The sequence below is a fragment of the Equus caballus genome, chromosome 14, assembly GCF_041296265.1.
Source record: "Equus caballus isolate H_3958 breed thoroughbred chromosome 14, TB-T2T, whole genome shotgun sequence".
NCBI classification, from domain to species: Eukaryota; Metazoa; Chordata; class Mammalia; order Perissodactyla; family Equidae; genus Equus; species Equus caballus.
In genome coordinates, this window is record NC_091697.1 from 43,792,875 (window position 1) to 43,805,030 (window position 12,156).

Consider the following 12,156-nt stretch of genomic DNA (forward strand, 5'->3'; position numbering starts at 1 on the left):
GGCCACAGCATTCACAGGAACTGTGCATCCCACACTAGGACCGTCCGGGTTCAGCTCAATACACAAATGCCTTCTGCGACCTTCTCGCAGCTCCCTGAATTCACAGTGCCCTTTCCTGCCTCCGCTCCACTGTTCTCCCCGAATCTTTGCTTGGTTGGCTCCTTTTCACCCCTCGGGGCCCAGGTCTTTGAAGATGCCCCTCCCAGACCACCATGTAAATACATCCTTCCCAACAGTCAAAACACGACTGTTTATTTCAACTGTTTCAGTCGTGACGTGATTAATTTCAGAGCACTTTCCCAATCTGTAATTATACTGTTATTCCTTGTTTATGAGTCTGTTGTCTTTTTCCCCTTTCTGTCCCCACCATGGGAGTGGGGACCTCGTATGTCTGGTTCACGGTTGTTGTCCAGGGCCTGGGACACTGCCAGGCATGTCACAACTCCTGAACGGTCACACATGGATTCCAAGAAGACACTCAGCCACAGCCTGTGGTTTTAGGTACCTGCTTGCCGACAGCTGTGTACCTCTGGGGTATGCATACCTCATGTGTCCCCCCACCCTGAAGCACCCGTCAGGGGGAAAGCAATTAAGTGGAGTCTGGTTTTCCGTACTTTCTTAGTTTCCCTTCCTTCCTTCCTAGTGCATGAAGGGGCTAGCTCCAGCCCCCCACTGCAGCTTCCTGAGGAATCTTCTCTGTGGGGTGCTTTGCAGCAGGATCATCAGGATGGCCTGGGCCTGTGGACTAACTCTGGGGAGGAGCAGGGAGGTGGGTGAGGAGCAAGGGACGGGCTCTCTTGGTCCCTTAGGCCTGGTCAAGCTGGCGGACCCTCAGGAAGCTCAAGGTCCAACTCCCTTTTGTACAGACGAGTAAACCAAGGCTCAGGGAAGCTGGGGGACCTGTCCAAGGTCACACAGAAGGTGGTGGCAGGGTGGTTTGTTGCCTGGTGGTCCTGCTCCCCCCTCCCCCACAGCCTGCCCTCTCAGCCCTGCCGAGCCCCTGATGCGGAAGCCTCAACCACCACCGACTGCAGGCCACACGGCCAGGCCCTCGGCCACACTTTGCACGGTGCCACCTTAGATGCCCTTTGGTGACCCTTGAGCTTTCTTAAATGAGAGAAACATGATTCTCTTCTGCAGGCCACCACCGGCCTCCAAGGACTTGAGGTCTACACAGCCCAGCACTTCCTGACGCCCCTGCTCATCCCCATCGCTCTGGGCTCCCGGGCCCCAGGTCACTTACAATGGCCTTTTCCCGCTGCTTCCTGGCATGCCGGACGCTTGGCGTTCCGTCTGAACACGGCCCTCTGCTCTCACATCTGTCAGTGAACAAGCAAAGCAGAGGCACTCACTCTCGGGAGGGACCAGGCCGGGCGGGGGACGGGGGTGCTCCAGGAGGCAAGGGATGCTCCTTTAGGACTGGTTCACGAGGGCAGGACTAGGAGATCTCCCTCCTGCAGAAGCCCAGCCTGCCGCCTCGGCCTCGACAGCCAGGGCTGTGTGTGGGTCTGAACACTCTGACACACGCCTCCCTGCCAGCTTCTGGGACCAGATCGCTGGGAACCACCGCATTGCTCATCACAACCCTCTGAACCTTGCTCTCTTACACCATTAGGGGTAGAAAGACCCTTTCACTTCATCATCGTATTTGATCTGATGAAAAAAACCAAACCTATGAGGTCTGATGTTGCTCCATTTTCCAGATGAAAACCCTGAGGCTCAGGTTCAATATGGGATTCGCCTAAAGCTAGAAGGTGGGGAAGCCAGAGCTAGAGGGAAGTCTGCTGATCCTAGACCCAGCGCTCTCCAGGGGTTGGTGCCTGGCAAAGAAGCAACCCCTGGCATCGTGGCCCCCACGTCCGGTGTGGCTAACAGGTGAATCCGTCTGGATACGCAAGCCAAGGAGGCTCCCGGGAGCTGCACGCCTGTGCCTTCCTGCCTGTCTGCACACCGCCCTCTCCCTGGAGCGCCAGCGCCGGGCGGCTGCAGTGCAAGGAGCACAGTGTGGGAGGCGTGGGCGAGTCCGGCTCAGCCACGCACCGTCTGCCTCCTTGGGAAGACAGCTCAGAGGACAAGAGTGTGAGACCTTGAGTCCGACAGCCTGCACTGGGATCCTGGCTCTACCACCTCCCTGCTGGGTGACCCTGGGCCAGTTCCTCAAACCCTCTCAGCTTCAGGTCTTCTGTCAAATAGGGAGAATCCATTGTAGCCGCCTCCTCGCCCATTGGTGAGCATCAAATCAGAAAATGCACAGGAGTGCTCAGCCCAGGAACTGCTCAATCACTGCTCGCTATGCTTTCCTCTTGAACCTCTTTGAGCCTCAGCTTCCTCATCTATAAAATGGGGATAAAGAAGCAGACACACCCTCCAAGGGCATCTCTGGAGCTCAAATAGGGTGAGAGAAGGGGATGCGACTTGCGAATATAAGGGCTATACAACCATAGTATCATCATCCATTTGCAACAGAAAGGCTAGTTTCCTGAGCTGAGAGTGACTGGAAGGTACCGTGGGGTTTGAGGTTTATGTCGTTAAACCCACTCAAAACCCCGCCTGTTGCCCGATGTTTGGTAGCAGAAGCACAGGTGAAGAAGTGTGAGTCTGGACAAGGCTGATGCCTAGTGGACGAGGTGCTGAGCCCCACCAGGCAGCTGAGCAGGACCTGAGTTGACCAATTAACTTTCTCCAGGGAGCAGGGAAAGCCAGCCCTGAAGTGGCCCAAAAGCGGGAAGAGGAAAAGGAGAACCTATGGGGGTTTCTAGAGAGGCTCCCAAATATTCGCAGCAAGTGCATGCCCACCCCAACACCCCAGCGCTGGTCAGGAGGGGAAGGAGGCAGGGCACGCGCCTCAACAGGAAGAGAACCTTAGGAGCTTCTGAGCAGACACTGCAGATAAAACTGTCGAAGGGGGACACCGAGCCATCTAGCTCACAGTGACCCCTGGGAACAGAATGGAGCCGAAAAGAGGGCTCGGAGAGGTCTGATGGAAGCCCTGCCTTATACAGAGAAGGAAGGGCTTTTAGAGAAGTCACTGGGGAACTCATTTTGAGTCACAGACAGTTCAGGGCTTCTTAACATTAGGTTCTGGGGTATCCACAAACCCCCTAAAAGTGAACATTCAGTTAGATGTATTTGCACGTTTTTTTCTTTTTTTAAGATTTTATTTTTCCTTTTTCTTCCCAAAGCCTCCTGGTACATAGTTGTGTATTTTTAGTTGTGGGTCCTTCTAGTTGTGGCATGTGGGATGCCGCCTCAGCATGGCTTGATGAGCAGTGCCATGTCCGCACCCAGGATTCGAACTGGTGAAACCCTGGGCCGCCAAAGCAGAGCACGCGAACTTAACCACTCGGCCATGGGGCCGGCCCCTCTTTGCACATTTTAATGGGGACAGGAGCTTTTGCTCTAATCAGGTTTCCAAACAGGTAGGAGCTGTTAGTGTAAATATAAAGCTGAAGTTTCCTTGGAAAAGCTACCTTTCTATTGCCTGAATTCTGGTTCTCAGAGTATGGCACTCCAGCGACAGCATCATCAAATGGGAACTTGTTAGAAATGCAAATTCTCCACCAGCACCCCTAGACCTAAAGAATCAGATCCTCAGCAGGTGGGGCCCAGCCATTGGCTGGTAACAGGCCATCCAGGTGGCTGTAGCACTGTGCTAGGCCCAGGAGCACCATCTAGTGGTCACTTGGGTGCATCGCAGGCATAAGATTTGGGACCTGCACCAACCCCCTCATCAGGACTCTCCTAGCAAGAGGCAGGTGCTGCTGTGATCAGGCAGAGAAGCAACCTGTCTCCACCAAAACAAGCCAAACCTCCATCCTTTCTGCTCCCGCTCCCCGAGGACTTTTGGACTAGCTCCTTCTTGCAGTCTGGCTCAGTGAGCCAAGATGGTCTGAGCAAACAGGCTCACGACACATCATCCCTGTGGAAAGGAGATTCCAGGGGATGGCTGGCTGCTGGAGGTCACTCAGCAGGATCGAGAAATGGGAAGAAACCTTATCATTGCTTTAATCCAGGCATTTTCCAGAGCCCAGATTAGAATCATGTTAATCTTTCTTTTACATGTAAATGTCACATAGGTTATTAACTGTATGAGTATATATACGTTTACACAAAAACCTACCCATTTTACAAATAGAAAAGCAGAAAACAGATGAATAAGGGGCACGTTCATTTAGACCTAAGGCCACCAATGACCAGGAAGTGGGTTTTCTCCCTCCCCTGAGGCCAGGAGATTGGGCCACTCCTAACATCACACAGCAAGCTTCACTTGCCTCCAGGACTTGCCCATAACCCCTGAGGAGACCACCTCCAGAGCCTCTGATCAGGACACAGGCACACAGGGTGACACGGCCCCAGGTTCAGAGCTCCTCTCTCCCCGGATACCCTGGCAACGGGGCTCCTCAGCTGCCCACCGTCCCTCTGGAGGCCACCCATCTGTACCTGAAGGTCCTTCGGGTGGCGGGTGAGCGGGAGCAGCAGGATGAGGAGCCGGAGCTGGAGCGGCTGCGGGAACAGAGCTGCCGACTGGCCTTGCCCGGCGGGCTCTGATAGGGGCAGTGGTCAGAGCAAGGGGGGCTGACCCCTGAGTCCTCATCTTCATCGTCCTCCTCCTCCTCTTCCAGGAGGAAGCTGCTCTCGCCACTGCTGCTGCTGCTGTCCTCAAAGACAGTGTCGTATTCGGGGCTCTTGCAGGAGGCCAGGTCTTCGTCCTCCAGGGCAGTCTCCAGGAGCCCAAAGTGCTTGGTGAGGCTGGCGCGGATCTCGTGGTCTCTCAAGAGCATGCTGTCCTTCGGGGAGGAGCCGGCATCATGGCTTCTGTCTTCCTCCCTGCCGGAGGCCTGAGCCTCAGCCTGTGGGGCACCTCGCGGGGGCCAGTCCTCAAGGTGCACCCCAGACGGCTCCCAGGACCTCAGCACCTTCCTCTGCAGGGCGCCCTCTGGCTTGAGCACCTGGCAGTAGTCGTGGTCTCCAAAGGAACAGGAGAAGGGGCGCTTCTGACCAGCCTGGGAGGCTGGCTGGGCTGTGGCATGCCGCAGGTGCGACAAGAGCTCACTCCGCTCGGGGCGCTTCTTTGGCAGCTTGTGGGCAGGCCCTGTGGTGGCCCCAAGCTGGAGGCCCTTGGGGCAGGGGAGGCTGGGAGCCATGTCCTTGCCTGGGCTGTGCTTGATGTCCGGTTTGAAGGGGTCCTCCTCTGTGGGCTTGTACGGAGGCGTGGTGGGCGGGGTGAGTCCTACCCAAGCAAGAGGAGAAATGCAAGGTGAAGACAGATCACTTCCCCAAGGGACACCGAGACCCTAGTTTGGGATGGCAAAGAAGTGGCATACATGCCCCTGCTCCCCCAACCCAGTGGATGGCAGGCATCACTAATCAATCACAGCGCTGCTGGCTGAGCCTGGATGTGGCCTGGGACTCCTTCTCACACAGCCCATCCTCAATTCTTCGGAGCTGGCATGTGATGAAATCCACTTACCATCCCTTCTGTAGCCTGGCAATTAGCCGAAGCCTCCAGGTCATCCGAGATAGCTTTTCCGGTTCCACATCTAGTCACTCAACAAGCCCTCCCAACTGTCTCAGATGTCTGCCAGAGTGGAGAGGGGGCAGGCACCATGGCTAAAACCTCCCACCTGGATGTGACCACCATAATGCCCTTTATACTCCTGCACCTGACCTTGGCCTCCATCCTCCCTCATGCACCCGAGGGAACTCGCGAAATGCCCGAGCCCTCTCCCTCCCTGGGGTTCCTGAGTCTACAAGATCCAGACCAAAGCCCTCAGCCTGGCATTCTTCTCGGCCTTTCCTGATTGCTCTTTCCTGAGCTCCCAGTTCTTCCACCTCCCTGCACCAGGTGACAGTCTCCTCAGATGCACCTGTACCTTTGCTCCTCCATGCATTTGCTCCTGCCGATTCTGCTGCCAGGGACGCCCTGCCCTTCCCCATCTCTCCAGCTTCTACTCACCCTGCAAGTGGCCCTGCCTTGGGTGCCCTGCGAACCTTCCCAGGCCACACTCCCACCCTGCCTGCCCCTTCCTCAGTGCTCCGGAGCTCTTGCACATTCTCTGGAACTAGCACATAACGAACAGTACTTGCCATGGTATGAGTCTGCCGCCCACAGGGGACTGCGGACTCCTTTGGGGGAAGATGTGTGTCTCTTTCTCTTCCCATCAGCTCATGTGCTGGTTGCTGGCAGCCGAATGGCTGAGCCCAGGCCCTGACCCTCCTCCTTATAACGCCCTCATTATGCATCTCAAGACCCGGTGCAGCCTGGGCAGTGGCAGCAGGGAGGGCTCCATGGGGTACCCCCTCACTGGCCAGGGGCTGCTCAGTGTGGGGGACCTGTTGCTGGGGCTCTTGCCAGCTCTGCCGAGGGCACCCCACCAGCTGAGTGCCCGGCTCACCTGCTGTGCCACAGAGCTCCACCGTCAGGTTCTGCTCAAAACTCTTCTTGTCGAAAGGAGGGTCACTGGTGGGGGCAGGGAGGACAGAAAGACAAGAGGCCCATCAGCAGCAGGCCCCACCTCCCAGAGAACACAAGGAGGGCAAGGGGACACAGTGACAGACCCTGGTCCTGCTGCTCACAAAGTGAGGCCTGGGAACAACTTGCTGGGAACCCCAACCCTGGCTGTCAGAGGAATTCAAAGCTGCATAGCTCTCCTGGGAGATGTGAAAAAGATCTGCTGGAGGGTGAGGGGAGGACAAGCATCATCAACCTCCTTATTTTACAGATGGAGCTCCTGAGGCCCAGAGTGGGCAAGAGACTTGCCCAAAGCCACACAGCATTATCAGCTTTTTCCCCGTGGAGAAATGAACTCTTTCCTGGGTCCTGGACAGGACAGCCTATGAAATGGGCTGAGGTCTTGATTCCCCATCTCTCCCCAGGGCCTGCAGAGACCAGCTTCTACAAACAAACTCCCTCCCAAGGGAACTTAGCTCCTGAGGGCCCCACATGGCCATCAGGGTAGGGGCATGGGGACAGGGCCAGGCTCAGGGACTGATGAACCACCCAGAGATCCCCAGCTGCCCACCCCAATGTACACACCCAACAGGACAAAGTCTCATGGAATAATAAACCAATAATTCCAAAAATCTACCTTTGTGACAAGGCCAGCATGAGGCACCTGGGAGAGTCTGAAAAGACAAAAAAGAAAAAAATAAGATTCCCCAACATGGCATCATTAATGGATGTTTAGGAGACCCCGAACTTCAGTGGTATCAAGCACAGCTCCCTTCAGGCACGTGACCCAAAAGCCCCTGCCATTTTTAGGGAAGGGCAGCAACAACCGGAATCCACCTTCATTCCGGGGGTCTCAGCAACATTAATGGCTGGTTGGATCTAGATGATTTTGCAGAAACAGCAGATGGGTACAAGGGCGACCCCTTCTGGCCAAATGGTGTAGCACGGTGGCACAGAGCTCCCAGCTCCCAAGACCAGTGCTGTGGGCTCTGCCTGGGATGGACGCAGGACTGCCCAGCGGAACCGATGACTAGGTATCTCTGTGCCTCCCATCTCTGTGTCTTAAAATGGGGATTATAACAGTACCTACCCCACAGGATTCCTGTGAGGGGTAATCTGTGTTAAGTCTTAGACCAGGGCTGGCTCAGGCACACAACAGATAACTGTGGCATTACTATCACCCCTGTTGTCACCATTTACAATTCAACTTCACTGTGGAGCTTAATATACTCACACCTTCGGTTACATCATCGCCCAGGATGTCTCTAGGGCACCTTTCACAATTTGCAATGAACTTCTTTTCTTATTTACTTTTTGATTGCCTGTCTCCCCCCGTGAAACACAAGCCCCATGAAGGCAGGCATCTCATTCCTCGTTTAAGTAGCATCTGACCCAGGCGTGATGAAAAACTCAGAGATGTGTGGGTAATTCTTGAAGATCTGCCCAGCTAGCCCAGTGTACAGGAGGGGGAAGCTGAGAGCCAGAGAGGGGAAGGGACTTGCCCAACAGCGCAGGGGGAGATGCCACACCCCATCCCTGCCCCCTCTCTTGCAGACCACCGACTCCAACTACCTCTGGAAGAGAGCCGCGGGCAGCTGGGGTCCTCATCCGTGTCCCCACACCCACTCTCACAGGGGCTCTCCAGAGCTGTAATCTGGGGTCCCCGTAGGAGCTGCTGGTTTTGTCCACTGTCCTCGTCCGTGGGGCTGCCCAGCTCCCGCTCCATGTCGTAGGCCCCAGGAGCCAAGCGCAGTGAGGGCAGAGCTCCTTGGGGCTCCCCAGGCACCAGCGACTCAGACTCGTCGGTGAACGTCAGCCAGGGGCCCAGCTCGGGGTTGAGTCTCCTGGAGCGCCGCACGGGGCACACCGAGCTCTCCAGCTTCTTCCCCAGCATGGTCCACGGCAGGCCTCGGCCGGGCCTTTTCCGGCCCCACTCCTCTTCTTCCTCCTCATCCTCCTCCTCTTCTGCTTTTTCTTCTTCCTCCTCCTCCTCTCCTTCCTCCTCATCTTCCTCCTCCTGCCGCAGCCTGGCCGACCGGCTGACGTGCCCTTTCACCTGCAGGCGCAGTGGGCGCAGGCTGGGTCTGGGCCCGGTGCTCTTGGGAGAAGGTGCGACCCTCACCTCCTCCACGGGGGACTGGTGGCCAGGGGAGGCCTGGCTGTCTTTGGGCCTGGGCCTGGGCCTGGGCGTGAGGGAGGCGTAGACAGGCGTGGCCAGCCGGTAGGGTTTGCTGACATCACAGAGGACATCTTGAGCCAGAAGTTCCCTCAGGATGGAGAACTCAGCCCAAGCGGCTTTGGAAGGGTGCTGGGACAGGGGCCGGGGTCTGATCTGCTTGAAGGGGCTGCTGCAGGGCTGCGGGGCTGGCTCCGAGGCCTGTGGGGGCAGCTTCCTCTGAGGGAGACAGTAGGTGTGCATGTAGCGAATGAGCTGCACCATCGCCTGCATGTCCTCCTGGGAGACCTGGGCACCAGGGCCTGCTCTGCCTGGTGCTGAGTAGTCCCGGGGAGAGGCTGGAGCTGCCTGGAGGCTCGGGCAGTCCTCACCCAGCTCCTCATCCTCCTTGGCAGGGAGCCAGGGACTAAGGGGGCGTGGCGGCTGCAGGCTCGTGTCTGAGGAGCGGGCTGTAGCCTGGGGGCAGGATGGCAGCGAGGTGAGGTGCTTATGCAGTTCCGTGCAACTCCGGCTCTGAGACTGAGTCATGGGGCCCTTCTTGTCTTGGGTGCTGTCCATCTAGAGAGGGAAAGAGGCCAGAGTGAGGGGGCAGGCCCATACTGCTCCTGCCCTCAGCCCCACCCCTGCAGCCACTGGCCAGGCCCAGTGTGTCTCACCTGGATCGTTGGACCTGCCAGGTTTCATCCACTTTATCCCCAGCTGCCAGCACAGAGCCTGGCACCTGGCAGTGCTTGGGTGATGGAACGAAGGAATGACCAGCCTCCTAACAGAGTGCCCAGCAAGGATTTCACCCCTTCCAGATTCGCTGCCACAGCCCCGCCCCACCCATCCTGTCCTCTGAACTCCAGCCTCCAGCAGCTGCGCCAGGAAGTACATTAGTGGTTGCGTGGGGCTGGGTGTGGGCACAGGGATTAACTGTAAGTGGGGGCATGGGGATCCTTCTGGGATGCTGGAAATATTCTAAAACTGGATTGTGTTCATAGCCGCACAGCTGTGTCAATTTACTAAAAATCATTGAATTGGACCTTTAAAACAGGTGCCTTTTAGGATATGCAAGTGGCACCTCCATAAAGCTGTTAAAAAAAAATAAGGAATAGAAAAATTCAGCTGCTTCCCAGTGCCCATAGGATAAAAGGGAGGCCCCTTGGCGAGGTATTTGGGGCCCCCTGCAGTCTGGCCCCAGGTGACCACTCTCTCCAGCCTTCTCTGTCACCACTTGTCCACACAGGGCCTTTCCTCCCAGTGCAACGGTCTCTTTGCTGGGACTAGAATGGCTGTCAGGTGTGTCTCAGTTCCCCGGGGCTTCTTAGCCTCCCAGGGGACAGAGAGCTGGCTTACAATGGAGCTTAGCTGCTGCCCCCTGACAGAATGGAACATGAGGGGGGGACCTTTGTTTTGGGAGGTCAGCCAGAAGAAATAGGGAAGGGACACAGGGACAAGGGCCACCCCCCAGGGGAGCCCAGGCAGGCGAGAGGCTCCTACACTGAGCTACTCTCTGAGACAGATGCCATCCCGCTTCTGCCCAGAGGGTGTGGGATGGTATGAACAGCCCCCTGCAGAAGTGCCCAGGGACAAGATGGCAAGGGTTGGTGCAGGCTTTGAGTAACAGGAACGCTGGGAAATCACCTATTAAGCCTCTCCTAGAAGTCTCAGAAGATGCAGTCCAAGGAGGAAAAGGGACATACTTCACTCCTGGGTGTTCATGATGGAGCTTTCAACTCTCTGACGGCTTCCCTCAAAAGAAACCCAAGCTCCTGCCTGTGGTCTCCACAACAGGTGAGGATCTTACGTTTCGCTGTCACCCCATTAGAAGGAGCCCCTGAGGGTAGCCACATCTTCCCTGTCCCTGCTCTCACTCATCGTCTAACACAGTGCCTGCAACACCGAAGTGTGTGAGAAAGTCCCGTGCTCTTTCTAGAACCCTGAACTGGCCTGGGTCTCAAGAAGTGCCCAGCATACCAGCTGCAAGGCTGTGTGAGGAGCAAGGAGGGAAACTGGGAGTTGACTGCATTTGACACCCCCTAGCAAGAGCTGAGGCTGTCATGCCCCAGAGGCCACCTGGGGGCCTGGGAGGGTTTTGGGGCATGTGCAGAAATACCTTGACACAAGGCCTCTGACTTCTGGACCTGAGGCCTGCCTGGCGCCAGGCGGTCCCTTCCTTCTGGATGTCAGAGCTTGATGTCGGGGAGGATGTGGCCAGGAGGAGCTTCTGCAGCTGCAGGAGAAGCAGAGGGGAGAGGGGCCGAGGCTGAGCTGCAGCCGGAAGACATAGAGAAGGGCACGGCAGAGAGAGGCCCAAGCCCAGAGCTCGCCCCCCAGGACTGACCACGCCCCGACCCCGGGTCATCACAGGACCACGGCACTAATGACCTTGAATATGTTCCCAACATGGGCAGTACAGAAGCAGATTGTCGAACAATCCCAAACACACAGAAGAATGCCAAAAAAAGTCAATCCTTTCAGAGTTGATAATCCAAGAAGAATATCTATGACTTTGAGAAACCCAAACAGATCTCGGGTAATGTCTGTCCATTCTACTGTTAAAATAGGATGTATATACTTTATTGGGGCACTCTGCATACACCTGGAGTACACACACACACACACACACACACACAATCTGGAAGAACACCAGAGTGATCCTTCAGTGTGGGATTCCAGCGGATTTCTCTTTTGGTTTTTTGGCTTATTCATATTTCTTTTAAAAAAATTAATTTCTTAAACAAGTAATACTTGTAAATGGTGAAAAAAATATACACCACAATACTAACGGGTGGACAAGTAGAAGCCAGTTTCCCTTCTGCCCGAGGTCCCCTTTCTCCCTCCCAGAGGCAACTATTATTAACCACCTTCATGTGACCCTATGACGAGGGGGATTCGATCATACAACAACATGTACGCACATATCACCTCCAACCCACCCAACTGTTTTTACACAAGTGGACGCATGCTACGCTTAAGGCTGTCTGGCTGTTCTAATTTTTCTATAAAAATCGCTGAGACTGTTTACACTTCGCACCCAGTGGGCAAGGTGCACAACGTCTCCCAGCCAAGAGAGCAGGGAGCTGAGAGCGCCCGGAAGTTCCACCAGGGATCCGACCACAGCTGGGGCTGAGGACAAGTCGGGAAGCATGAAGGGCTTCTGCTACAGCACCAAGTGTTTCCTTGGAGGACACGCTCACCAGGTCACCCCAGCAAGGAGTGCCAAAGGCCCCGGAACCAGAGAAAAGGTCACTCCACACTCCAGTAGGGGCTGGAGGATCCCCACTACCCCACACCAACAGGCGTACATCTGTGATTCTCTGGCGTGGACAGGAAAAGATCCCTGGGCTGGAGGGAAGGGACCTGGTTCTAACCCAGCTCAGGTCCATCTCACCGAGACCTTGGGTGAGTCCTCTCCCTCTCTGGGCCTTGGTTTCTCCATTGCTATAATGGGGGCAAGTGGACTAAATGACTGGATCTGAACATTTTTTGACTCAGGAGTCCCTCTAAGAACATGAGAGAAGCTGCTGACCTCACGCACAGATGC

At 55.9% G+C, this 12,156-nt stretch overlaps 1 protein-coding gene across 2 annotated transcripts in view; it reads right to left on the reverse strand.

Annotated features, from left to right (window-relative positions):
• PPARGC1B (PPARG coactivator 1 beta) overlaps positions 1–12,156 on the reverse strand; it is a 110,959-nt gene that overhangs the window by 12,904 nt on the left and 85,899 nt on the right. Inside the window, exons 4-9 of one of the 2 annotated variants that reach the window (XM_023617445.2) lie at positions 10,726–10,842; positions 8,024–9,185; positions 7,089–7,125; positions 6,396–6,460; positions 4,441–5,230; positions 1,244–1,319 (exon numbers count right to left, since the gene is read on the reverse strand). In XM_023617445.2, coding sequence (XP_023473213.2) covers positions 1,244–1,319; positions 4,441–5,230; positions 6,396–6,460; positions 7,089–7,125; positions 8,024–9,185; positions 10,726–10,842 — 2,247 coding nt within the window. The remainder of the gene's footprint in view (positions 1–1,243; positions 1,320–4,440; positions 5,231–6,395; positions 6,461–7,088; positions 7,126–8,023; positions 9,186–10,725; positions 10,843–12,156) is intronic. The other variant, XR_011425507.1, reaches the window with a different exon arrangement.